Source organism: Pomacea canaliculata, linkage group LG9 (assembly GCF_003073045.1).
Source record: "Pomacea canaliculata isolate SZHN2017 linkage group LG9, ASM307304v1, whole genome shotgun sequence".
Lineage (NCBI taxonomy): Eukaryota > Metazoa > Mollusca > Gastropoda > Architaenioglossa > Ampullariidae > Pomacea > Pomacea canaliculata.
The window spans coordinates 13694444-13719338 of record NC_037598.1 but is presented as its reverse complement, the minus strand read 5'-3'; the positions used below and the strand labels follow the sequence as shown (position 1 = coordinate 13719338).

Here is a 24895-nt window from a genome sequence, read left to right as displayed (position 1 = left end):
AGGCATGCATCGTCAGTGCCAACTGGTGCTACTGTGACCATCCATCCTCAAGCTGCACCGGTAGTGAGCCGCCATGTCCTAGATACTCTTATCTCACTGGCCAAAATATTTCCCAGCCAGTTCTTGCCTGGGCCTCGAGCAAAGGAGGTAGCTGCTTGCGATTCCAAAGATGTTAAAGACTCGGACAGCGTCAGCACAGCTACCTCAATCTCCACAACAGGTGTAAGGCCAAAGGCACAAACAGCCACCAGTGGAATGACCAGTCCACGCATCTCCCGTTCAGACAGGTCATCAGCATCATCCACACCCGAGGTGAGCCGGCAGGACTCTGATTTCTGGTCCCTGCTAGTTCGCCTGGATAGTGCCAACAGTGGACGCAAGGGGAAAGGGGTGCAGCGAGTGCATGGAGCAGCAGCAACTGTTCCCCCAGAAACAGAGTTGGTCAGCGTGGATTACAACACTTCAGCATTAGGCCAGCTCATGACCATGCTGAGCCACCCTGTGGTTCGCCGCAGCCAGCTTTTGACGGACAGGCTTCTGCGCCTGTTGGGTCTTCATTTCCATGGGTCTGCAGGAGAATGCCAACATTGGGACAGTGATGGGCACCTCAGCTGCAGCCAGCAACGGGCCATTGACAAGACCAGAGGCTTCAGGGTCCTCAGCATCAACTATCACCTCTGCAGCATTGGCCGCAGGAGCAGCTGCTTTGCTTTCATCAGCGGCCTCAGCAGCAGCACAACCCTGTTCCCAGCCTGAAGCACCAGAAGATAAGATAGCTGCAGGTAAGAACTAAGGTCTTCTATATGCAAGATGACTAAATTCTTATAGCTGCATTTCTGCAAGTGCAGATACATCCATGTTTTCACATGCATAATGCATTACTTGATGCTCATTATTTTAACTCACCAGAATTGGTGCCCTTGAAGATAACCTGATGAATTTTTGTCAGCTTTGTAAGCACTCTGATAAATAACTGCAGATGATACAACTAGAGAAATTAAGATACCATGCATAATTTTAAGTATATTGTATCTGGGGTGATTTTGTACGTTGACATCTCAATTTTGTATGTGGTTGAGGTGGCAGAGATCAATGAGCTGCAGAAGTGATATAAAGCTGGCTTTGCCTTTCCATGTTTAAATCAGCGAAATGTACAAAGGACTTCATTTTTATAGTAATATGCATTAAAAGATAATGAGCTTATTTGTTTGATAAAAGCTAATTGTGTTATGTATGTATCTAATCACTTTAGTATATTGTAAGAGCTCAGGTGACTTTTTAGAGGGTTGAATAATTAGAATGTTAATGCTTAATATTCTGCTAATTGACTACTTCATTACTTTTGTTTGCTCTGGGGCGTACTCTCTGCTTGTGCTTATTGAAGTTGTTTGCTTTCCATATTGTTATGGATAGTCAGATCCTACATGTACTGGTCTGGTCTCTCTTTACTGCTGCTTGAATACTTTCTTCAACTATAAACCTCGGGGGAAATATTTTTAAATACGACATAAGGTTTCCTTTTTATGCAATTTTGCATAAAACAACTAAATATACCAAAAAACATTCTCGTGTGACATAGTTGCAGTTACCAGTTCTTTTGTCAAAACACTAGCATAACTATGGAAAACAATAGTCAACCTGCAGGTGTTTGTAAAAACAAAAGTCATGTTCTTCACTAACCCCTCTCAAAACGATGCCTATGGTGTGCTTGCTTTAGGAGTACATAGCTCCTGAATAACAGGCAAATAAAAGTTTTTTAAGTTTCTTATGTTCATGAAAAATAAAAGTAAAGATTGTGTCTGTTATTTGTGTCTTGCAACAGTAGGTAAAGAAGATACAAAGGAAGAAAGGACTCCTGATAATGATGAGACTGGAGCTACTGAGGAGAACCAATATTGCTTAAAGAGCTCAAAATGGCAGTCCAGGTAAGTGATCGTCATGATAGTAAATGTTCAAAGTAACCCACGCCGTGTCTATATTATAAACAGATGCCACGTGCTAGAAAGATCAGCGTGCCCGAGACGAGAAATGAACTCAAGGCAGTCAACCTTCACTGTATTGGTGACAGGCTCTAACAGCGCTAACCGTTGCGCCACCGGACCGCTCGTGATAGTAAGACAAAAGAGGAATGTGAGAATGAGAAATACGTTTGGATTTTTTTGGATTGAATAGCGTAAGCATTCATCTTCTTTTCCATGATTAGAGCATTTTCAAAGTTTGCTGTCTTCTGGGTAAGTTAGGCATAGTTTTAAAAAAGGAAACAAGTGTTTTTTAAGACATAAAGAAAAACTATAAACACCTCCAGCAGAGAACAAAATATATAAAAAATTTTATCACTGTTTAGCATTGATTTGTCTTTTCAGGTGTTAACATCCAAGTCCTGTTCAGAAGAAGGTTTAGATGATGCAACAAGTCTCTTGTTGCAATTGTCTTGGGCCAATAATGCCACACGGCATGCAATTCTATGCCTGTTGTTAGAAGGAGCACGCACCCTGGGTCTTACTGTGTGCCAGCACATCAGGTAGGAGACTCAGATCATGAGCAACTGACCTACTAATCAGTGACTGAGGCACGAAATGTCTGTGTATTTGTAGAGCTCTGGAAACTTTTTTATCAGGTAGTTTTACATACCAAGAGTTGAAAGCATTGTTGAACCAGTAACAATATGACCTTGCATTAAATTACTTATGCTGTTTCTAGCTCCTGTCTTCACCACTGACCTTATATATTTTTTTTTTATCTTGATGTGAATAGTAGTTACAGATTCGTGCATCAGAGATAGCATTTTACTTTGACACAAAGACATGTTGAATGTTTGTGAACAGCATGCTGCTAGAGGAGCTGAGGGAACTGAATGCAAGCATCAGGATGATGAAGAGACAAGAGAAGTGGAGATAAGTACAATGCAACAAGTGAAGGGCATTCTTACAGACAGGTAACCTTTCACCGTGATAAGCTAATAAAGAGTTCAAGTGCTTTACTATGTCTCACTGGATTGACAGCATTTCCTTTGTTTGCTAGGAAAAGCACAGACCATAACAAAGTGTGTCACCTGCATTATACTGAATGCAGTTAAAATCCTAACCAAAAAACAGGTTCAGTCATAAACTAGTGCTGAGATTTTTCCCAGGAATAAACAGCCGGAGATGGGGAACAATAAAAATACATGAAAGTAATATGTTAAGTCTCACAGTTGCTTGCTCAGCACACACAGCCCAACCTGTCCACGACGTGCTGATGGAGTCGTACAATGTTTGCATCAAAACTGTCACACTGTGCCACCCGCCCATGATAGAGACAAATGTTTCAGTAAGACAATAGTTAAAACTGTTAGAGACTTAGTCTTCAAAGGGCGTGTGATTTAGTGAACATCTGTGGCACAGAAATGGACTAGCATGTTATTGGTGGCTTTGTGTTTGTAGCCATTTGGAACGTAGGGTGTCTTGTTCAATAACACACATGCTGTAAGCATGTAATGTCCCGCAGCCAACTTGACTTTAGCCATGGGCATAAAATGAAATACTATTCCAGGGCTTCTGCTAAGGCTAAATTCTTTGGGGTCCCAGAGACCCCTTCAGATTTTTAAGCGGTCCCTGTGTACTTCGCCCAACTTTGGAGGGGACCCCATTGATGAAAATTGAAGGGGTCCTCCAAACTTTTAATGCGTACTGTATGCAATTTTTTGCGCAAGCAGAAGCCCTGCTATTCTTTAAAATTGTAAATCCATCAGGATGAACATCTTGTACAGCCTTTTCTCTGGAAAGTTAAAAAGGCTGTTTTTGATTTTTGCTTTTGACAACAGGTTCAAAACAGGAAGCAATGTTATTGTCTCAGCCCCAACAAAATTCAAATCAGGTCGAGAGCTTCAACTTCCATCAATGTCACAGCTGACAAACAAAACCTCCAGTCAACATTTCTTTCTGCGCATCCTTAAGGTTATCATCCAGCTGCGAGAAGCTGCACGGTCTGCATTCAAGAAGAAGTTGCCACGTGGAGGTCAGCAAATAGTGTTTGTCTTATAATAAAACATTTTTCCATAAAATTGAAGATGATAATCTTACTGTTTCTTTCTGAGTCTGGTTTTTGTTTACCATCATCTGTTATGACTGCAGGCTCTCCAGACCTCTCTGCCATTGTTGACTTTGTTGGGGACTTGGATTATGAAGCAGAACCTTTTATGGACCTTGTTCGCCAGCGGGTTACATCCCAGCATCGCTCTCTCCAGCAGGCCCACACTCACCTAGGCACTTCAAGTTCCTCCAGAGCAGGATTGCGTGCAGCTCTGGGTGTCAGTGACTCCATACAGCTTGCTAGCAGTCAGCAGTCAGAGAGTGCAAGGGATGCTGAGGAGGAGGGTCCAGGCAGTGGCTCAGAGCGTTTAGGGCAGGGTGGATCCAGCAGGGGCACTCCAATGGAAGTTGATGGTAAGTGTCTGTTTTCATAGGGTACTAGCTTTAATACAAGTTGCTGAGAGTAAGGAGAGCATTCAAAAGAATGATTTTTGCTACACAATCTATTATATAAATATATGTTTGAAGCTATGTATCATCACTTTTTTAACTGATTTTTGAATCAGGCAGGCTTATTAAGTGGATCTGTCATAATGAAGACAACTGACTTATCAGCACTGTTTAGAGCTAAGTGGTATAGTCAGAAATGTGCTAGCGGAAGATTTTCATTAATAAGTAATTTTAAGTGGCTTCAAATGAGATTGTAGCCCAGTGTAAAAATGACTTGAAGACTGGTAGAAGCTCATATAGTCTTAGTGAGATGTATTTTCGTTCTTGTCACAAATACAGACTCAAACTAATGCCATTAACAGGTGCTGGCAGTAAACAGAAAACTAAGAAGGAGGAGGAGGTTCCACAGCTGCCACGTTTGAGTGAGCAACTGAAGTTGGAGGAGCTATGGGCTATGCTGAGTGACTGCCTGAAGGAGCTAGCCCGCACTCCAGACCAGCATGCTGTTCTCATCCTTCAGCCAGCTGTGGAGGCTTTCTTCATTGTACATGCAGGTCAGTGACAGACATTTTGCAGCTCACATGCTTGCTGAAATCTCTAGCATTTAAGACAGAGATATGACAGTCTATTAACATGCATGCATTATTTAAAGATGGCTTAGTTTTCCATACGTCATGAATGAGTTAAAATTGGTGTAGAAACATGGACTGGTTTTTAATGTTTAGTCATGTTAGCACAAAATCATTATTTTACAGTGCCTGTAAAAGTAGCTTTCTTTCTGTCATATTAAGCTCTTTAAAAGAAAAAACATGTCAGTTGTTGTGAAGATTTCAGTGTTGCATGTTTAGGTGAAAAAGATGTGAAGAGAAATGACGTCTTCACACCCAAGAGAGAAGACCAGTTAGCCCACCTTAACATGGAGATGGCTCCACCTTCTCCATCACCTGGGCCATCATCTGCCCCAGAACACACTGTTTCTGGTATAACAAGAGAAAACTCGTCAGCATCTATCACCCATTTACCACCAGACACACAGAAGTTTCTTAAGTTTGCAGGTGAGCTCCATGTTAAGAATTGTGTTGTAGAAAAAGTTCAGTCATAAGCATTTTGTAGAGATTTATTTTAAAATATACGTTTTGAAGGATGGAAAAATTACTCATGAAGATAACTTCATTTTGATTTTTCAGAGACACACCGAACTGTGCTGAATCAGATTTTGAGACAGTCAACATTGCCATTGGCAGAGGGACCATTTTCAGTGCTTGTTGACCACACCCGGATGCTGGATTTTGATGTAAAGCGCCGCTATTTTCGGCAGGAGCTAGAACGTGCAGAAGAAGGATTGCGCAGAGAAGACTTGCCTGTACATGTGCGCCGCGAACATGTCTTTGAGGACTCCTTCCGAGAACTTTTCCGCCGCACACCAGAAGAATGGAAGCAAAGATTTTATATCGTCTTTGAAGGTAAGATGAGGATTGTGATGGGGCAATAACAATTTATTGCTGTAAGATATTTGCCTCCTACAAAATGGCAGTTAATTTGGTGCTTCTAAAGGAAACTTGAACTCGTTACATCATGCTGCACACAAAGTACTGCTCAACCAAGACCATGTAATCATACATAATATATTGTCTCATGCATACAAATCAACTTGCTATTTGTACTGTTGATTGCTTGCCAGAGAGGTTTGAGCATTATTTATGGTGTTGCTTTGCATGTACAGGTGAAGAAGGCCAGGATGCAGGAGGACTGTTGCGAGAATGGTATCTCATAATATCCCGGGAAATCTTCAATCCGAATTATGCACTTTTCCTGACTTCACCTGGAGATCGTGTCACATACACCATCAATCCCTCTTCTCACTGTAACTCCAACCATCTCAGTTACTTCAAGTTTGTTGGGCGCATTATTGCGAAGGCCATCTATGACAACAAACTGCTAGAATGTTACTTCACGCGCTCCTTCTACAAGCATGTTCTAGGCCTGGCAGTGAAGTAAGTGGCTTACTTCTCTGTACCTTGTGAACAATGTTATTTGTGCTTTTGCTCTGCTATAAATGATCCTGAATGTTAAACAGTTTTTGACGGCAGGGCATGTTGTGACAGAATTTTCTGTATTTTGCTGTTTGCACTTCAGACCACTCACACCAAAGTTTGGATGATCAAGCAGAAATTGTATTCATTGCTTTGAAAATGTTTTTTCAATTCCTAGATGAAATTTAGATCTAGTATCACACAAGCTTGATTGCAGGGTAATGTAGTTAAGTAGAATTGCCGAATAGGTCGAGATGATTGCTATTAATTTTGCAGATACACAGATATGGAGAGTGAAGACTACAGTTTCTACCAGGGTCTGGTCTTCCTGTTGGAGAACAACATCAGTGACCTTGGGTATGACCTCACATTCGCAACAGAAGTGAGTAACTCTCATAACATACTTTCTTTTGACTTGGCTCCAAGTTAAAGGCACAGGCATGAGCATAGAAATGTATGCATTGATGTCTGAACTTGTGTATGCAGTCATCAAAGGACTTGGATCACTTGCTATTTGTTTTGCCAGATCCAAGAGTTTGGGGTGACAGAGACAAGGGAGCTGATGCCCAATGGGAGCAACATAGCTGTGACAGAGGAGAACAAACGAGAGTACGTGAAGCTAGTGTGCCAGATGAAGATGACTGGTGCTATCCGACAGCAGCTCAACGCTTTCCTAGAGGGTTTCTATGACATCATCCCTAAAAAACTGGTGGCCATCTTCACAGAGCAGGAACTGGAGCTACTCATCTCAGGGTTGCCCACTATCGATATTGATGACCTCAAAGCCAATACAGAGTATCACAAATACCAGCCCACATCGCTTCAGGTAAGTGAAGACTAAGTATGCTTTTGCACTGATGGCAACCAGATGAAAAAACAGCTTATGCTGATAATTAATTACTAATTATTTTACTTTGGAGAGATGGGGGAACTTTATTTTGATAAAAAAAAAATTCCCACAAAATGCATGTTTATTATTAGAAATTCTTGGTTTTTTTAACATGTCCAGTTTTGTTTTTTTTTAATTGCCTCTTCATGGTACATATTAGTTTGTATTAAGGAGGTTTACCCACCACACTTCTACTAGAACTGTAGCAATGTTTAGCTTCATGTAACACTTAAGAAGAGTGGTAAGTGACTATAAATGTAGCTTAGTTGCATCATAGAATCTTTTTCACCGTTCTCAGATCCAGTGGTTCTGGCGGGCTCTGAGGTCATTTGACCAAGCAGAGAGAGCCAATTTCCTGCAGTTTGTAACGGGAACATCCAAAGTCCCTCTGCAAGGCTTTGCTTACCTTGAAGGAATGAATGGCAACCAAAAGTTCCAGATTCATCGTGACGATCGTTCTACTGACCGTCTGCCTTCTGCCCACACATGGTATGTCAGTGTCTTCACATGTGTAGCAGTGTCTCACCCAGTCTAGGTTTACTAGAGTGCAAGTATTTGTGCAATCGTAATGACATAAATGACATAACTTATTCCAGGCACTTCAGTCCCCACAATTCATCATTTGGCCAGAAGTGTTTAAATATTTATATCTATTAACCTACAGTAAAGATAACCATCAGTCACACCCCATTTTAAAGAGCATTTTAAAAAGTATTTACTTGGTGTGACTTTTCAGAAATATGGTTTTTGTATTCTTGTTTTAGTTAAGTTCTTGTTACTCCTCAAGTAGTATAGGGCTGCTACAACACCTCGCCAGTGGACGTGGTTTTGGGCAGCCCCCTTCAGTTGGGCTCATATGGTTCTGACTTCCTTTTGTTTTCTTGTACTTAACTCAAATGAAAGATGATAACTGTACGGAAATAGGTCACAAAGTAGAAATCAACAAAAATAATATTTACGCTGTTTTTTTGTGTTATGTTTTGTTTTTTGTTTTTTTGTTTTTTTTCTTTTGCCATTTTTGGTTGTTGAAGTGCATATCCATATCAAATATTGTGAATTATCAACTGAGTCATTGCCCACTTCTATGCTTAGCTTAGTGTTAAGTAGCAGTATCAAAGACCACACAGCAAGCTACCCACATAGTTCAGTTTTGTCACAGATAATAAAAGAATCTTGTCCTCTTTGGAAGGTGTTGCAAGGTCATGAATAATATAATACATGCAACACAGAATCAGTTTATACATGGATCTGACGAACTTTTGTTTACTTGCTAGGTGTAATAATGTGAGCACTTGCTGTGTTTCAGCTTCAACCAGCTGGACTTACCTGCCTACGAAACATATGACAAGCTGCGAAAAATGTTGCTGCTGGCCGTTAGTGAATGCTCAGAAGGATTTGGCTTGGCCTAACCTAGTGATTAGCATGACATTAGGTACAGCGTGAGTGTGGGCACTGGACTGACTTCACGTTTTTATTGACTTTTACAATTCACCAATGCATCAGTAGTCCATGTTTTGCACTGAGATACGAAGACATAACACATGGTGGTTCATAACCGTGGCATACAATTGACATTTACAGCAGTGCCACATCTGGTATTAGTATCTTTCTTTCGTCAATGCATCACAAGCAACCATAGTTTGACCCTGAAATGGACAATAGCCACATTTGCAATTCATTAGTTTGCTAACCTTCTGGTCAGCATCATGGACCCATGAGCCTGCAAAGTTAGAAAATATAGTAGTATATCTGGTAATCTTGTGTTCTCCCCCTTTCCATCACCATGTGCGTTTCATATGTTGAGGTGTGTGCTTACATTAAAGAGCATATGTACAGAAACATGCCAAGAGGCCTAGTTGGTGTTTGTGCAGTTTTACAAGCAGGTGCCGGTAGTCCATTAGGGCGCATTTATGGTTGTGTTGGGTTGTAATTGTGGGGAGCTGTAGGCAATTTGTGTGAATGCTTGAAAACATGGTTCTGTTAACATGTTAATGAAAGATACTCAAGGAGTTTAAGCTGGCTGTGTGAACTGTCTGGGTTTCTGTTTGAGGTTTGGTCCTTTGCTGGTTATTCAGTTTTTGCAGAGTATTTAGATAGCGATATATGCATTCAAGTTAAATTTGTGCTTAAAATGTCTGACAAAATGAAAAGGCATGAAACGCCCCTAAAAGATAGTCCTTAGCTTTCTGGGCTTTCTAGTCCATAGCAAGGCCATTCTTAAGTGATTCTTATGTAAGCCTGTTATGATTCTGATCATAAAATAGGTTTACCTGTTCTGTACAAATTTAAAGGTTTTTAGATATAAATCTGTAAAGTTTGCCTCAGAACATCAACTATTTGTAATCATTACATCAAAATGTCATGTTTGACTGCAGAAATGTGCAAAGATGTGCTGAGACTTAAGTTGTCAAATTTGTGGAAAATTAAACTTTAACAAGCAGAATATAGTTTGCTTTTTTGTGTAGGGTTGTGTGAGTGGCAAAATTTCCTTTGCTTGGTTTATAAAAAAAATTTTATGTGTGGCAAAAGCTGACAACTAGCATGAAAATCTAAGCACAGCGGAATATCAACTTTAGTATCTCAAAGAATTAGTGCGTGTGCATGCCTGTTATCTACCATTACAGCATAGGTTAGTATTGCCAATATTTTGTTTTTTAAATATAAAATTAATATTGTATTCCCTGAATCTTCAAAATAAACCATGAAAAACATGCAGGTCTGAAAGAACAAGCAGAAAATTGTAGGTTCCAGTGGGTCTAGCTTCGTCTGCAGTCCTTATTTAGGCCATTAAAAAGGCCAACAACATTGGCGATCGGTCACGCGGCAGTGAAGGGAGGGGATTAGAAGAGGGCAAGCCACATTTTTCAAAATGCTTTTCATGCAACACACATTTACGTTTATACAATTTTGAAGTCTTATTTATATCAGCATTTTACAAACTGCTGGATTAACAAGGAATCAATGAAAAGCAATCCCCTCCTCCCAGAACATGATTGCATATAATTTGCAAGAACTAGACCCCCAAAAATAGTTGTTATCACACTAGAAATTTGATGTCCTAAACATCAAAGCAGCAAAATTAAACAGCGCAGATAAATGTGCATTTTGTGTTGAGCTTTTATAAGACCACACACATCGAGGACAAAGTTCACTGGCTCGGTCTCGCAGTTGCGCGTATAATTAACCGAGCAGTGCAAAACCCAGAACCAAACCCACAACCCATTACTATGCCTCAACACACGAAGCCCGGAGTATTTACTGCCTGCCTCTGATCGCAGTGACAGCAGCAGTTGACAGCCAGTGCTAGTGTGTGTTTTAAGTTCGTAAAGATCTGTCAGCAACCCTCAGTTGCTGCTTATAGACTTTTTTTTAACCATAGTGATGACAGCCTTGCCGCCCTTTAGTCCATCATACAGAAGGTTCTGCCTCCTTAGTCCTTCTTGGTGAAGGAGGAAGTGCGAGTCATACGGCGACGCTTGACGGCGGTCGGTCCATTCTGTGGTGGACTGTTGATGCGGGTCGTGGTTGGGGAGAAAACACGTGTCTCGATGTTTTGGAACTGAATGGTAATGGTCAATCATCGGCTTAACCTTATGCCAGATCTGCCCAAAGAAAAAAAAAAAAGAAGATAAAATTCTACTGCGAATATCAGAATTGTCTCAAACAATGGGAAGGAGATGACATACAAAGATTGATGCTATATGGTACGATTTTATGTACAAACTATGATGCTATTTTGGAAAGAGTACAAGAAATGACCGAATGGTGTGAAGAGGTACCTTCTCTTCCTGCAGGAGCTTGGTGATGGCGTCAATGTCAGGGGCCATAAAGCGATCCTTTGCCCACGGCCTGTGACAAAAATAGTGTCAGTGTAAATAATTATTTACATATATTATGTGTGTACGTGTCGTTTGATATGTTTGTGTGGCAGTCGGACTAGAGTGGTTACATACTGGGTGCGTGGATAGGCAAGTAGGAGAGAGAGAAGTGGGAGCCTGAGAATTGGGCAGGACAGAAACTATTGTGGCTGGTGACCCATTTTAGTCCTTGTAGGACTACACACAAACATATATTAGGACGTATACTACTCGCAGTGTGTGGGTATATGTTACTCCTATCATTTTCCAGAGAGGAACGCAAAGGAAACAGACTTGTATGCAGCATAAAATTAGTTTTGCGCGGTCGTTCTCAAAAATCACCTGTACATACAGTTGACATTCGTCATGTCTCAACGGCAAGCGTTTGATCATGGTTTGTCTGCGTGCGCGCTTTCTCACTTACTTCACAAGCGTGCGCACCAGTCTGTGCACCTCTTCCAATGGCGCTGTTGTCTTCAAGGGTCGCAGAAACTCGAGGGCTTGGCATGCTGCGAGCAGCTCAATGGCCAGCACTGGCACACACAGCACACATCTACAAAGTTGGGCTTGTAGCTAATCAACGTTTGATTAAAGACATTTTACATCAGGCGTGGGGAGAGGAGGTGTAATTTATAAAAGTGTAGAGAGTTCTGACTCTGTCCTTTTACTGGACGCACGCGGTAATCTAACTGTGATAATGTCGCTGCTCACCTTGCTCCACATGTTCGACAACTCGTAGGCACTTCCGGGCTGAAAATCCGCCCATAGACACGTGATCTTCGGTGCCTGCGCTGGTCGTCAAGGAGTCCACAGAGGCGGGGTGGCAGAGCACCTTGTTCTCGGACACTGAAAGATGTGTATATTCAGGTTAGCGTAATAATTCATGTTCTCCGAGGTGTAGGGACTGAGAAGAATTTTAAGGTATCTGTATTAATTACTATTTGCTGCGGCGCTGGACACAATGATAGTTTCATAAAAAAAAAGATATCTACTTTGGTTTACATGATGTTTTTATAAATCGCATTAATATTTAGTTGGTAATAGCGATATCAAAGGCTGTCAATTAATACATCAAGTTCCACAGAGATATTACGGCCTGTAACATAAATCTGTGATTTTTATTATGATTGATGGTGTTTATTTTTTATAATTAAATGCCCACGACAAGTATTTGATGCCTGGATAACGCACCAGGTGATACAAACCCAAAGCTGCTGCTGTGCAGTGAGCTATCATGAACCCAGAGTTCAGTCCGCCATCTGGTGTCAGAAATGCAGGCAGCTCGCTGAGGGCTGCAACAGTTGACACACACATAGTAGTCAGAATGACTGTTGGAAAACCACAGAAATTCTGTTTTGTGCTAGATGATAACTATGTCATGCAGGTCCGTGGTCCATGTTTTGAGCATGAATATCGCACTGTATTATGCATTGCACCGTAAAATATTAGTCTATTAAACTTTTCTACTGACTAGTCAATCCTAAATCCTAACAATGACCGACACTTCCTCTCCCTCGCTGACGTCACAGCACACCACAGCCTTATCATCGCCGTCACAGCCTTTACTAAACATTTAACACCTACCCGGGTTGATCAGCCGCTCAAGTCGTCTCTCACTCATGTTGGACAGCTCGTGTACAGCTATTGCCAGGTAATCCAGCACCTGCAGGTACAAGCACAGTCAGTGATAAGTGTATATACCCCGACAAACGAATCGGGCGTTGTGTCGTGTAATATTTAATTTCACTTTTTTTCAGTTATGTTAAAAAGATTAAAGATATTTTATCATGCAAATAAAATAGTGGGATTTATTCAACGTAATATATTTTCTGATTTCTATTTCCCCAAATCTGGATGAATTCATCCATTTTTTTTCGAGATGCATGCGTATAAAGAGGCGCGCACACACACATACCCTTACAAAAGTAAAAGGTCTAGAGAAATTAAATGACAGATGTGTAAAAGTATCCGTAGATACAATTAGCACTTTCTCACCTACACGATTATTTCTACAGGACAATTTTTCTGCAAGTTTACCTTCGCTGGGTACTCCCCATGGAAGTTGCCGCCTGAAATTATTTCACTCGAATCAGCAAAGACCATCTGGGCTCAGGTTAAGGATATGACGAAGGGAGATACCAGTTTAGTGGGGTATATTTTTTGTTTCTAATGACTAGGTAAAGCTCAATACAGGAGGCTATTGCCCAGAATCTCCTTGACTACATTCTGTTCTCGAGATGCACACATGCAAACATCAAGTGCATAGAAAGAGGTCAAACACGTGATGTACTGGTCCACCTCTCTCATTGGCTGGATTCTTTACAATGTAAACGTATCTACGTACAATCCTGACGTCAGTGTTGTCAACCTTTTTTTTGTGTATGTGATGTTTGTTTCTCGAGAACAGAAGGGGAAAAGACATTTATACTTATTTAGGGAAGTAGTGTCTTGTACTGAAATGTACCCAAGAACTGCACTCCATTAGACCTTTAAGGAACCTTTAACTGGTGCGGAGGGCTTAGTCTTTCACAAACGCACGCGCACACTGCAGTCTAGGTGGCTGTAACAAGGGATACAGGGTTGTCTGTTGCGCTGTTCATTTCGGTTGTCAAAACGCCTTTAACGAAGTCAATGGTGTCATTTACAATGCCATGCACCTGCAACATCGTCGTTGTCATTCACTAATAACACTCGGAGCGTTCATGGAAACGATAGACATCCCTCTCATAAGACACGAAAGCAAAAAAATAAAATGAAATAAAAATATAAATAAATAAAAAGTTCTTTTGTGACTAGACTCATCTTAGAAAATCGTGGTTAAGTCAATGTTTATCTTCTTGGATAAACAAAATTCTTAAAATTTTGTAAAATTAGAGAAAGATGCTTATAGGGTCAAAAACGAAGTTAATAAACTTTTTTTTTTCTTCTAAATTTGTAAATATTAATCAGGTGCTGAAACGGTGGTATGCCCAACATATATCGCTACGTAAGTTGCAAAGTAAAAAATAACAAAAATATCATATTTCACGTACCTGGGGGCAGCACCTGAGTGTGTAAGCGTCTTGCACACGGTTGCAAAATCTGTGACTTTCTGTCAAGAAGAAAGGAGCATAAACATTTTTTATGAAATTGTGATAATAGGAATAAGGAGAGAGTCATTAGAGAATCTTGAAATGTCATTATGAACTTCTTATAATAATAATAATAATAAGAAAAATAATAATAAGAAGAATGTTTTTCTCAACCATTTAAGGTGGGCTCAAAGCGCTTTACTAAAAAGAAAAACACAAACATAGTAATAATGGATGCTGCTCTCAAAAACAATCACTGAAAAATAGCCGAATTCAAATCTGTAAGATCATCAAGGTTATGAAAGCATGAGGAGTAGAACACTCGGAACTTTGCAATATATTTAACTTGATACTAGGAAATAGCTCGCCAAGAACTCCAAAATATATGTTCCTCAAGAAAGTAACTTCTGAGCACAGCTTGACTTTTGACAGTCACAGGAAACTACTGATTTTTAGGGCTATCGTTGCCAAACTTTGAAACTGTGGTCAACACGCTGTCCAGGCATGCTTGGCCGAGGTCTGCCTAGGATTGGGACTTTGGGCCCTAAATAGGTTTGACCCTTCAGCATTTTCCATTAAAAAAAAGAAAAGCTTATCCTACGAAACGTCCAAAATTTAAGTATTTTCAGTATTTCATAAACTGTTTATGTCAGAGTGTCTTACTTCAAGGTCTCACCTCCTCTAGGTCTCTGACAACTTGTCTACTTCATAAAGTTTACACCAGTGTCTGGAGACCTCGTCAAAGGCTCAAGTTGTCTCAGTTAGTGTCTGCGTAGAGAAGAGACTATGGTGCGCATGAATACAGGCACGTACCTGCCACCTCCGACGGGAAGGTGTCCGAGTGCAAGCAGGGCACGCAGTTGCCGCGCCACCTTTATCTGTCCCTTGTGAGGCCGGACTGCCTGAATCTCTGAAACGAAAGGTTCAAAGGTCACAGTGACATAGAGAGGTCGCAATAGAAAATAGAAAGTTCAAAAAAAAAACTAAAACAAACCTCCAAGAGGTCGGACCTCAACACTTCATGCGGAATCATAACTCTATACAATACATTAAAAATAAAACTAAATTAATAAGTAATAAATATAGCACGCTAACGACCGCCGCTACAAACAGCAACAAGAATTGATGGACAGGGGAGGCCACTCACTGCTGTCGAAGGCTCGTGACGTCCCCTTGAGGACCTCCAGCGACATGGCGGCGATGACGTCGGCCTGGCGGGCAATGGCCTCGGAGCGCTCCACGGCTGTGGTTGGATAAAACAGGGTGAGTGGTTAAATAAACGAGGACGAGTGGCGAGTAAAAAGCGTTGAGTAACAATGGACACGAGTGTAATGTCACACACCCGCTCACAAAACAAACTCGACAAGCCCACGCAGACGAAGAAGGGAATTACTGTCTTTTCATCAGATAATGTAAGTTGTTATGAGGACACCTTGTCCGAAGATCAAGGTAGGTTTTATGTGCTCGAACACCTTTGCTATTCACATCCACCTCCCAAAGTACATAAGATGAAGGATGAGACGACGATACAGTCCATTCATCGGACGACAGAAACAGTTTTATCCTATGGACCTTTAAAGACATCATTCACCCACAAAACATTATGACCTACCACAACTCAAGACAGAGGAAAGAGTTCAGAGGGAATTAGAATGTAAAATTTATCGTTACCTACCTAAAACTGTAATTACAATTACTATCGCCTATATTGTTTGGTCTTTGATGCACATACAATTTGTACTCCTTAGCTAGAGGTCCTGTTAGCCATGGTTAAACCAGAGAGGCTAGATATCTCTACTCTCTCTGGTTAAACAACGGACGCGTGTATAGTTAATACAAGTTCGTGCTAAAACTGTTCGGTTAAACCAGGGGTGGGAACCTTTTTTCTCTGATGGCCATTTTGATATTTATAACATTATTGGAGGCCTCATTATTTACAGCATTATTTACTTAAAAAAATTAGCATTCTCTATTTGGTCAAGCTGTAGTTTTGCCACAGTTCGTTAACACTTTTGCAACATATACAGTCCCATCATGCCTGGCGCTCCAGTCCTCTGAGTCACACAATCTGCCTTCTTTCCCACGCGAAAAAATAATGCTTTACCACCGTGAAAAGCATAGCAAAACATTTGTTTGGAGTTTGTAAAATATATATTTAGAATTAAAAAGTTATGAGAGGAGGTATAGTAACAAAATCTGTTTTTCCTACTGGACAATTTTCTGTGATTGTGGAATGAGATTACGTTAATGTAATAAAAATAATAGTCATCATCATCAGTAGTTTCAGCACCTGAGTGTGGCCAATAATTAAATCACAGTAAGTGTACACACTATTTAAAATATTAACTTCACAGCAGCTTTGTGAATAACTTTATGAAAAAATGCATTCAGATTGTTTATTATTGATGTAGGTTCGTGACCGATTTCATTTTATACCAGACAAACATGCAGTATTTGAAAGCCTGTATTGATAAAGCTTGATAATATTGTATTCAAGATCTCAGGAAAGCCATTGGAAAGAAAAAAGTTTGAAATAAATAATACTGTGAAATACCACACAGAAAATACCTATGTATAAAATATTTATGTAAAAGAGGCTTTTCGCTTATCTTAATACTCGTACATGGTTCCAGGTAAACTTGACCTTCACCTGTACACACGGTACCTTACCTTCGGCGCCAAGGGAGGTAATCAGTTGGGTTCCGTTTATCAAAGCAAGGCCCTGGAACATGGGACCAGCAGCTGAAATGTACGGTAAGCAAGTGCGTACGTTTCCAGAACTTAGCATAAGTCGGTTAGAACAGGTGTTTATAATCTGTGATCACATAAAGTACTTTTACTACTTGTAGTAAGGTGAACTGTTTAAGTCTTAATATAGCTTGCGATATTGAAATGGCGCAGCAGCTTCCCCCAAAACTTCACCAAAGCTTCACCAAAACTAACTGACCTCTTTTGGCTTCAACTTGATTGGAGTCAGATTGTGAGATTCCAGCACCTGAAAAAGATTTTAAAGATGTTTATTTTAAAAAAGCAGGAGTAACACCCTTAATATCATCAAACACGTGAGGTCATTGTACCACAGTGACTAATAAGACATTTGATTGTTGAGGATGGAAGAAAATGCAATTGCTACAGACTGCTCATTGCTTTCCTTTTGTGTAAGAGTTGAAACTGATCAGCAGAAAAACATTAGACAGCAGACAGGACAGTGGCGTCTTCACTGGTCTTTGGTGAACTAAGCCTTACTAAGGCCACAGACACGACACTGGGGATGGGGAGGAAGACAGGAAGGCAGGAATGAAGACAATTACATATTTGGCCTCTGCCCAGCCACTCTTGGGGCTCCACATTTTGCCCTCTCCGATCATGCCCAGGGCCAGGTGAGACAAAGGAGCCAGGTCGCCACTAGCGCCCACTGTACCCTTTTCTGGTACCCAGGGTAGGCACGAGGCTGAAACAAGGACAACAAACCACCGAAAGTGTTCCAGTGAAAATTGCAGTTCTAGTGGTGCTAGAGTGCATGTATTTATGGAGGCATTTGTGTGGTGTAGTATGGAGCTGTGTGCGTGTGGGCGCGCAAGGGAGGGAGAAGAGAACGAAGAAGAAATAAAAAGTGGAAAAAGAGATTTTGTGGGAGAGGTTAGTACTAAAAATAGCACAGGGGGCTCACAGTTGAAGGCAGCGATGTATTGTTGTAGTGTCTCCAAAGAAATGCCACTATACCCCTTGGCCAACACGTTGATGCGCAGAGCCAGCAACATCCGGGTTCTTTCTGGGGACAAGCCGGGCCCGACGCCTTTGAACACACGAAAGTGTCGTCGTCAAAGAGTGGTCACCTGACTGATCATTGGAAAGGTTAAGGAAAACCGAATAGTGCTGAAAAAGGTTTGGATCAGCCAACATACCTCCAACAGTTCAAAAGCTAGCTGTCGTCTGGTCGTCTATAGTTAGGTTCACTTTTCCTGTCGTACCAGTCGTCTTGAAATTGTGTCTTAGTCTCTTAGACCTTGTACCATCCTGTAGGTCACACCTGCATCTCTTTGCAACATGTGCCGGTTTGTAAACTGTATGAAAATTAGTACTTGCGCGAAAAAAAAAATCTTTTTAACTCTTCAAAAAAGTAATGATACTAATGTTTTTACCTGCAGCATGGGAAGCGAATCAAGTTTTCTTGCAGTTCCCTAAAATAAAAGAAACACTGAAGTTGTAGACATGCATACAAATATTAGTATTGCAGTAAATATCGTGTAGGGCTTTTAAAATATATTTACAATGGATATAAAAGATAACCACTTGTAAAGTGGTGAAAGCAGGAATAGAACCTTTCCTTGAATCTCACACGCTATATTTCTTGGGGTAGAGCTATTTATTCAAAACAGCAACAGCGAAGAACACATTTAAAACAATAGAATTTAAAAATCAGTCTTCTCCGATGATGACTGATGGGTGAGTGATGATAATAACGAATGAGGATGGAAGCGATTGACTATGATTATTGGTGATCATGATTATTATTGCTGCTGATATTTTTCTGTTATTGTTCTTGTCACTGATGATTGTTGTGATTCGTGATATTTGTAAAGCATCGCTCTCATGGGTAACAAGATAAATGTAATATCTCACACTAGCTTTTCCTTTGAAATAGTCGTCTGCGCAAACTTCCCAAAGCCAGTCGTGATACCATAGACAACTGAAACGAAAACGACACTCGGTAACCATGACAACAGCCTTCTGATGAAGCTGATGAAGTGTTTGTTGCATCACAAAGTCAAGAATTTATAACTCCGAATGATGTCTTCACTAAGTAGAAGTAGTAGACACTTATTATTGAATTAAAAGCTAAATTTAATAATTTTAATAATAGTTATTGAATTACTGAAACCATCTCCTCCTCCAAGAAGCAAAGTTACTGACTAGTTTGTGAATCTCCTTAATGTGATCGATGATACTCTGATCGATGCCAGGCAACAGTTTTGATGTATCAGATATTGGTTTAATCGGTTAGATAAGTTTTGATGTGTCGGATGATACAGATAATAAATAATCTTGATGTGTCACATCTATTGTTTGTCAGATAATACCTTGATTGCTATCCAGAATATCGTCCACTAGGTCGCGTGACTTTTGCACCTTTTGTATTGCATCCACTGTCAGCTGTAAAATAAGTAAAGACTGTCATAACAAATTTGTCATAACAAATTTTTCAGTGGTGCAGAGAGGGTAAGCGACTCCCTCTTTCGCTCCTGATGACGACAGAAAGCAACATAAATAAAAATAAAACTTATTTTTAATGAAGAAGTACATTGAACATGAATAGTTACACAGTTTAAACAGTCGCTACACACTCACAAAATGCTGTTACACATTATTGTCGATGTATTTTTTTGGACATGGCATCTGTCCACAAGCCGTGGTACCATACATTCAGTAGGCAAGTGCATGTCCAACAAAGAGATCACGGATTTGACCTTCGTGTGTACAGCGAGAATGTCGATGTCTTATCATGGGACGGAAATTAGTTTATCTTGTTATATTGGGGGATTTAGAATGTTTTATCAGCAAATCGTTGCTGCTCTGTACAAAAGGACTTCAGCAGAATCGGTCTTTAACTTTGGCCAGCCTCGAGTACACAATAGCTGAAGGATGAAAACAGAAACAATATTTTCCCTCTTTTTAAAATCAATCATTTCTTGAAAATGAAGAGTTAAAATGTCATTTTGATTGGACAGTTAGCTAACATTTTGACATCTCAATCAGTACGGACTTACCTTGATGAGGTATTCTCCCTTGCCAAGACGCATAAGGTCATCAGTGGACAGACTGTTACCATCCAGGGAAATAAACTACAAGAAGGCAATGATGAAATCTTTTATCAACGACATTAAACGAAAGATTTTATCAAGTACATTTAAGTTAACTACCTGAAAATTCATGTTACATACCAGGAGTGGGGGAAGGGTAAGTACTGAAAATAGAAAATCTCTGCGCACTATTCATGATTACCAGATAAAATGAACCACACAATTCTTAAATAACTGCACAATCGCACCAAGCATTAAAGAAAGCTTGTTGGGTAACAGCTTCAAGCAGCTGGCACTCCAGAGCTTCACCTCTAATGTCAAATCAGAAACCGCAGAAGATGAAGTTCCACTTTCTCTCACATTCTCTCTTTACCTTCCTTTCTCGTCTGACCTCTTCCCTACCTACATTCTCTCTCTCTCTCGCGTGCGCGCACGCACGCACGCACATAGCTAAATAGCTTACCTCTGTAGGCTTCTTGACACTTGAGCTCGGTCTGAAAATTTGTTAAGGAATGCAATCCTGTAATACTTCAAAGGACGCTAAATTATATAGCTACATCTACAACACAGAAATTTTTTTTCTTTGTTGGGAGCTCCATAAGTAATAAACTGCAACACATTCAATCACCACCCTCAACACTCACACTGAACCAGCCAGCGACAACTGTCAGAGAAACGCCACCATGATTATTGTTATGTGCAACAGATTAAAAAAAATGGTTCGTTTGCAAGTCCTGTTGAAGACTACTGTCACACTAGGTAAGAAAGACTTAGCGAAATCACTCTTCTTGGTGATCAGTGCTTCCATCTGCGACCAGGAGGTACACATCGCTTAACGATTCTGCCAACGACGGGTCTCCCTTCAAAGGAGCGTATAAATAGAAAAAAAGATACATTTTTTCTTCCACATAGACAATTTCAGCTGGAGCAGTGATGGGGACTGGACATGTCACTGTCAAGAACTGTAACAAAGGAAAGATTGCTTGTGTCATTTTGTCAATATTTGCTGCATTCACAGCAAGGAATGGAACTTCACGAAATTTTCACGAACCAAATGAGTAACATTTTGCACGGCCTGAAGACCGTCTGTTTACACCTTATAAACCAATGTTTACAGACTGCATGCGCGAAGCAGTATAAATAACTCTCTCTACAGGTCTGCGAGTGTGTGGTTGTTGTCAGATTTTAGGCTACTTTTTAATAATAGTTAAATAGTCAAATAGATCATCACCACGGAATGAAATAAAATACGATAAAAATAAAATACCATTGACTAGAACTGATGCACGCGTGGATAAAAACAACGCCTTTTTTGTCAAATTACAAAAATGGTTTACAACCCAACCACCTTGGAATTACATTCAACCCTTCAACCTCTTATATACAATCCAGGTCATTGTCCCGAACATCAACCGATTCTCGTATAGTTTATAAGCCTGGACTCTTGCTCTTCTCAACAAGACAAACAGGGACCAACGTTTGACCAACATTGTTAAAAGTTTTATTTGAATGTCATGTAAAAAAAAAACCAAAAAAAAAACCAACCAACCAAACAAACAAACAAAGTTATGAAATTTCTTACAGATGAAACCAAACCTTACCAACGGTGACGAAATCATCGTCGTCCAGCACGTCTTTGATGAGGTCATCAGGATCCAAAATGGCGCCACCCTTGGCTTTACGAACCTCGTACACTTTCTCTTCCGCGCAGCCGGACCCTCCCCGGGACTTGTAGTACCTGCGCAAGGTCTCCTCCCCCAACCACTGCAGCCGCTCGTTGCCTTTGCACGGCACGGCGAACCAATCCCCTCGCACACGAACCGACAGCTTCATTCTCTTGACAATTAGCTTGTTGAAAACTGCAAATATACTTCTTTACGACCAACTAACATCGACAGTCCGATCCCTTCGTTTTATTCTTCAACTATTGTTGTTCCTCGACAACAAACAAGACAGTACACTCCTTACTGAGACATGCGAGAGACGGGTACAAGAATGGTGTCCACCGGGTGACAGAAGTTGTTATCAACGACAAAAGACGGGAGTTTTTATGTTAAGGGATAAAACACTTTCTGCGCAAATGCGGGGGGAAGAGAGCCTGTCACATGGGACAACCAGACGACATCAGGCTACAACATATGGTCATGATAAACTACGATAAGGAACCCCTGAGCGGACTTTTTACCTGATTCATACAATTTTGGAGCTTACGAGGTCAGTAACCTTTCCTTTAGAGCTTGAATTGTCTCCAGTATTTCTCTTTCGCCGCTTTACTACTTTCTCGCCGTCCGGTACCGAAGTTTATCTAGTTAAGTTAATGGCAAGAGCATGGGTAATTAACAGTCGTAAGAAATGCCCCGTTTTCAGCCAACCAGACGGCTTCTTTACGGTTGTCAACAGGTGCTGCTTAACCTAATGAGAGAAAATATTGTTTATTCATAGTTTATTTAATCGCTGCTACCTCTGGCAGAACAACCTGACAAACATCTACTGCACCTGCGATCAGACACAGTTCGGCGCCTTTCTATACTACAGGAGTGTCTCGTGAACAGAAAAAAAATATATCGACAGCTGTTTGTACACATGACCGGCCGGTGCTCTCTTTTAGGGGAGGGGGAGGCTAGCTCTATACTGTTCCACATTTGGTCATCGCAATGTGTTGTCTTTGCAGCTGACTGGGTTAGCAACACGTGAAGATGACAATCACTAGGCTAAGTGAAGACAACCAATGTCAGGGTTAGGAGTTCAGTACTACGTGAAGAAAATGAACGCAGAGCTAATCGGTTCCGGAAGACGTGAAGACGTACGACGAACGCCAGGCTCACTTGGTTCAGTCACGCGTGTGATACGTGAAGACACTCTGAAGGAAACACCGACATTAGACACAAATATGTCAGACTACCTTTCTGATGGGCTACATGTAACTAGTATGTAGTCTCTATAGACATCTATTATAGAAGAAAGCGTTATCGCATATAAATAAGAGGAATCAACATTTATGGCACAGAAACGTCAGATGACATTTATACAGACAGGTGCCACTCGCTTTATCAGATTCAGCTCTAGACATTTTGACAAATCAATGTAAAATATAAGAAATTTTACTAATATTAGTGCATTGGAATCTACCCTTAATTTCTGATGAAACTTGGCATCTTCTATACGGGGTATGCAAATTACCTGAAGCTGTTCTGTCAGAACTGGGTCACCAAATAAATATCACGAGGGCTCGATGACGTATCACGTGCCACAAATATCGGTTGTTCTGATCTCCGTGGACTCTGGAATATACACAGGTGATCTGACACATTTTAGTGTTTTCGAGTACTTTTGGGTAGATAACATGTTTATGCCTAAGATTTGCCTAGATAGCTGCCTTCTCTGTTTTCACACTCCTTTATTGAATCTGTGGATATTCTCACCAGAGAAAATAAGAGCGGTAGGTGGGGCAGCTTTTAGCTTACAGTTAGAGATGATTACAATAATTTTAATTATGCCGAGTTTATTCCAGATTCTTGGACGTGTAAACAACAACAACAAAACAATGTTCAATAGACGCATCTTCCTGCTAGAGAAACCACAAAATGGAGATAGGGAGAGTTTACACTGAAAAAGACATTAATAAGAATTCGATATAACAATCTTATCTGAAACCACATCAGCTGTGTGTTAAACAGAAATTCATGTTTCTTATTCTTTGCCATTTCTTAATGTAGATGGAATTTCCAAGCTAGAAGTTTTTCACGTCTTAATAGTGGTCTATGCTACCGTCCTTCCATGAAAATAAGACCTAGCCCGAAACAAAAAGTGAGTTTATGGCGATGTTCCAGAAGATGATGGCATGAATGTAGCAGGCCTTCACTTGAAACTGAAGATGCAGCGTCGCACATCCAGTCCTTGCTTCAGTCATTCGCTTTGACCTCGACGGGTTGCAAGACCCACAAACTGCCGAGCTCTGATGTAGAAACCCTCTCAGGTCAATTGAAAGAGGTGCTCCTATGGCAAATCAGATTTTAGTTATTTTTTGTATCTTGACAACCTCCCAAACCCTGTCCTCAATCATTACTGAGTTCTTTTTACCCTAATAGTTCCACATCTGTACACAGCTATCAGCCAATAACTGCGCTGAAGGCCAGGGTGTACAAGAAGTTTATATGTCTTTGAATGTGTGATTATGCAAGTGCTAGTTTACTGTCGTCATTTTCAGAAAACTGCTTCTTGTCTTTAATGCTTGAAACCCAAGTACTGGCAGATTACCATGCCTTAAAGGTGTTTAAAGGTGTGCCAAAACCTGTAACTGTAAGGTGTGGGGAGAGTGTTTGTCTTGGATAGCTGACAAAATTAAACCTAAACAGCCAATTCAAAATCCTCACAGAGCTATTAAGGAAAATGATGTTACATAAAAACAAAACTGTCCAATATTTTTAGCAACCATACGAAGCATATGAAGACACAAGTAGAGATGAACATCTTAAACATTTTCTTTTTATTAATTCCCACAATAAGACGTGGACAGACATAATGTCCTATCCATTTACATTCACAACACTCATGATAAATTCATGCTTACTTTCAGATGTATACCGTATATACTCTCATTCTTCGAATATTTGTATATTGAAACCATACTTGTATAGGAAATGTCTGAAGCTGTCATTAAGACAAATATTGCCTTGTTTCCATGCCAGTCTGGAAATGTTACAAATCACTGCAAACCTGTGAAAGCACAAAGAATGCATGTATAGGTTATCTGGCTTTTTCTTACCAGACCCTTCCAAACACAT

General features: G+C 40.5%; 2 protein-coding genes and 1 long non-coding RNA gene across 3 annotated transcripts; 2 read left to right on the top strand and 1 right to left on the bottom strand.

Annotated features, from left to right (window-relative positions):
- Positions 1-763: 763 nt before the first annotated feature.
- Positions 764-9822, top strand: LOC112572911 (E3 ubiquitin-protein ligase HUWE1-like). The gene is given in 15 exon segments (XM_025252901.1): positions 764-782; positions 1826-1925; positions 2364-2521; positions 2826-2854; positions 2857-2935; positions 3803-3996; positions 4113-4424; positions 4823-5014; positions 5309-5515; positions 5648-5923; positions 6184-6454; positions 6770-6875; positions 7020-7319; positions 7681-7871; positions 8689-9822. Coding segments are annotated over 14 exon segments (2430 nt in total). The 5' UTR covers positions 764-782; positions 1826-1913; the 3' UTR covers positions 8792-9822.
- Positions 9823-10485: 663 nt separating this feature from the next.
- On the bottom strand, positions 10486-24221 carry LOC112572912 (histidine ammonia-lyase-like). The gene is given in 25 exon segments (XM_025252902.1): positions 10486-10938; positions 10940-10984; positions 11162-11231; positions 11664-11772; positions 11951-12085; positions 12445-12531; positions 12824-12902; positions 13277-13342; positions 13816-13896; positions 14272-14330; positions 15124-15157; positions 15159-15220; positions 15458-15553; positions 16981-17032; positions 17258-17305; positions 17622-17761; positions 17981-18106; positions 18453-18465; positions 18467-18491; positions 18934-19000; positions 19392-19464; positions 20079-20153; positions 20575-20605; positions 21006-21073; positions 21713-24221. Coding segments are annotated over 25 exon segments (1815 nt in total). The 5' UTR covers positions 21761-24221; the 3' UTR covers positions 10486-10812.
- LOC112572914 lies at positions 15475-19367 on the top strand. The gene is made up of 3 exons (XR_003101102.1): positions 15475-15573; positions 16944-17064; positions 18956-19367. It is a non-coding gene; the product is annotated as an uncharacterized LOC112572914 (long non-coding RNA).
- Positions 24222-24895: the final 674 nt, after the last annotated feature.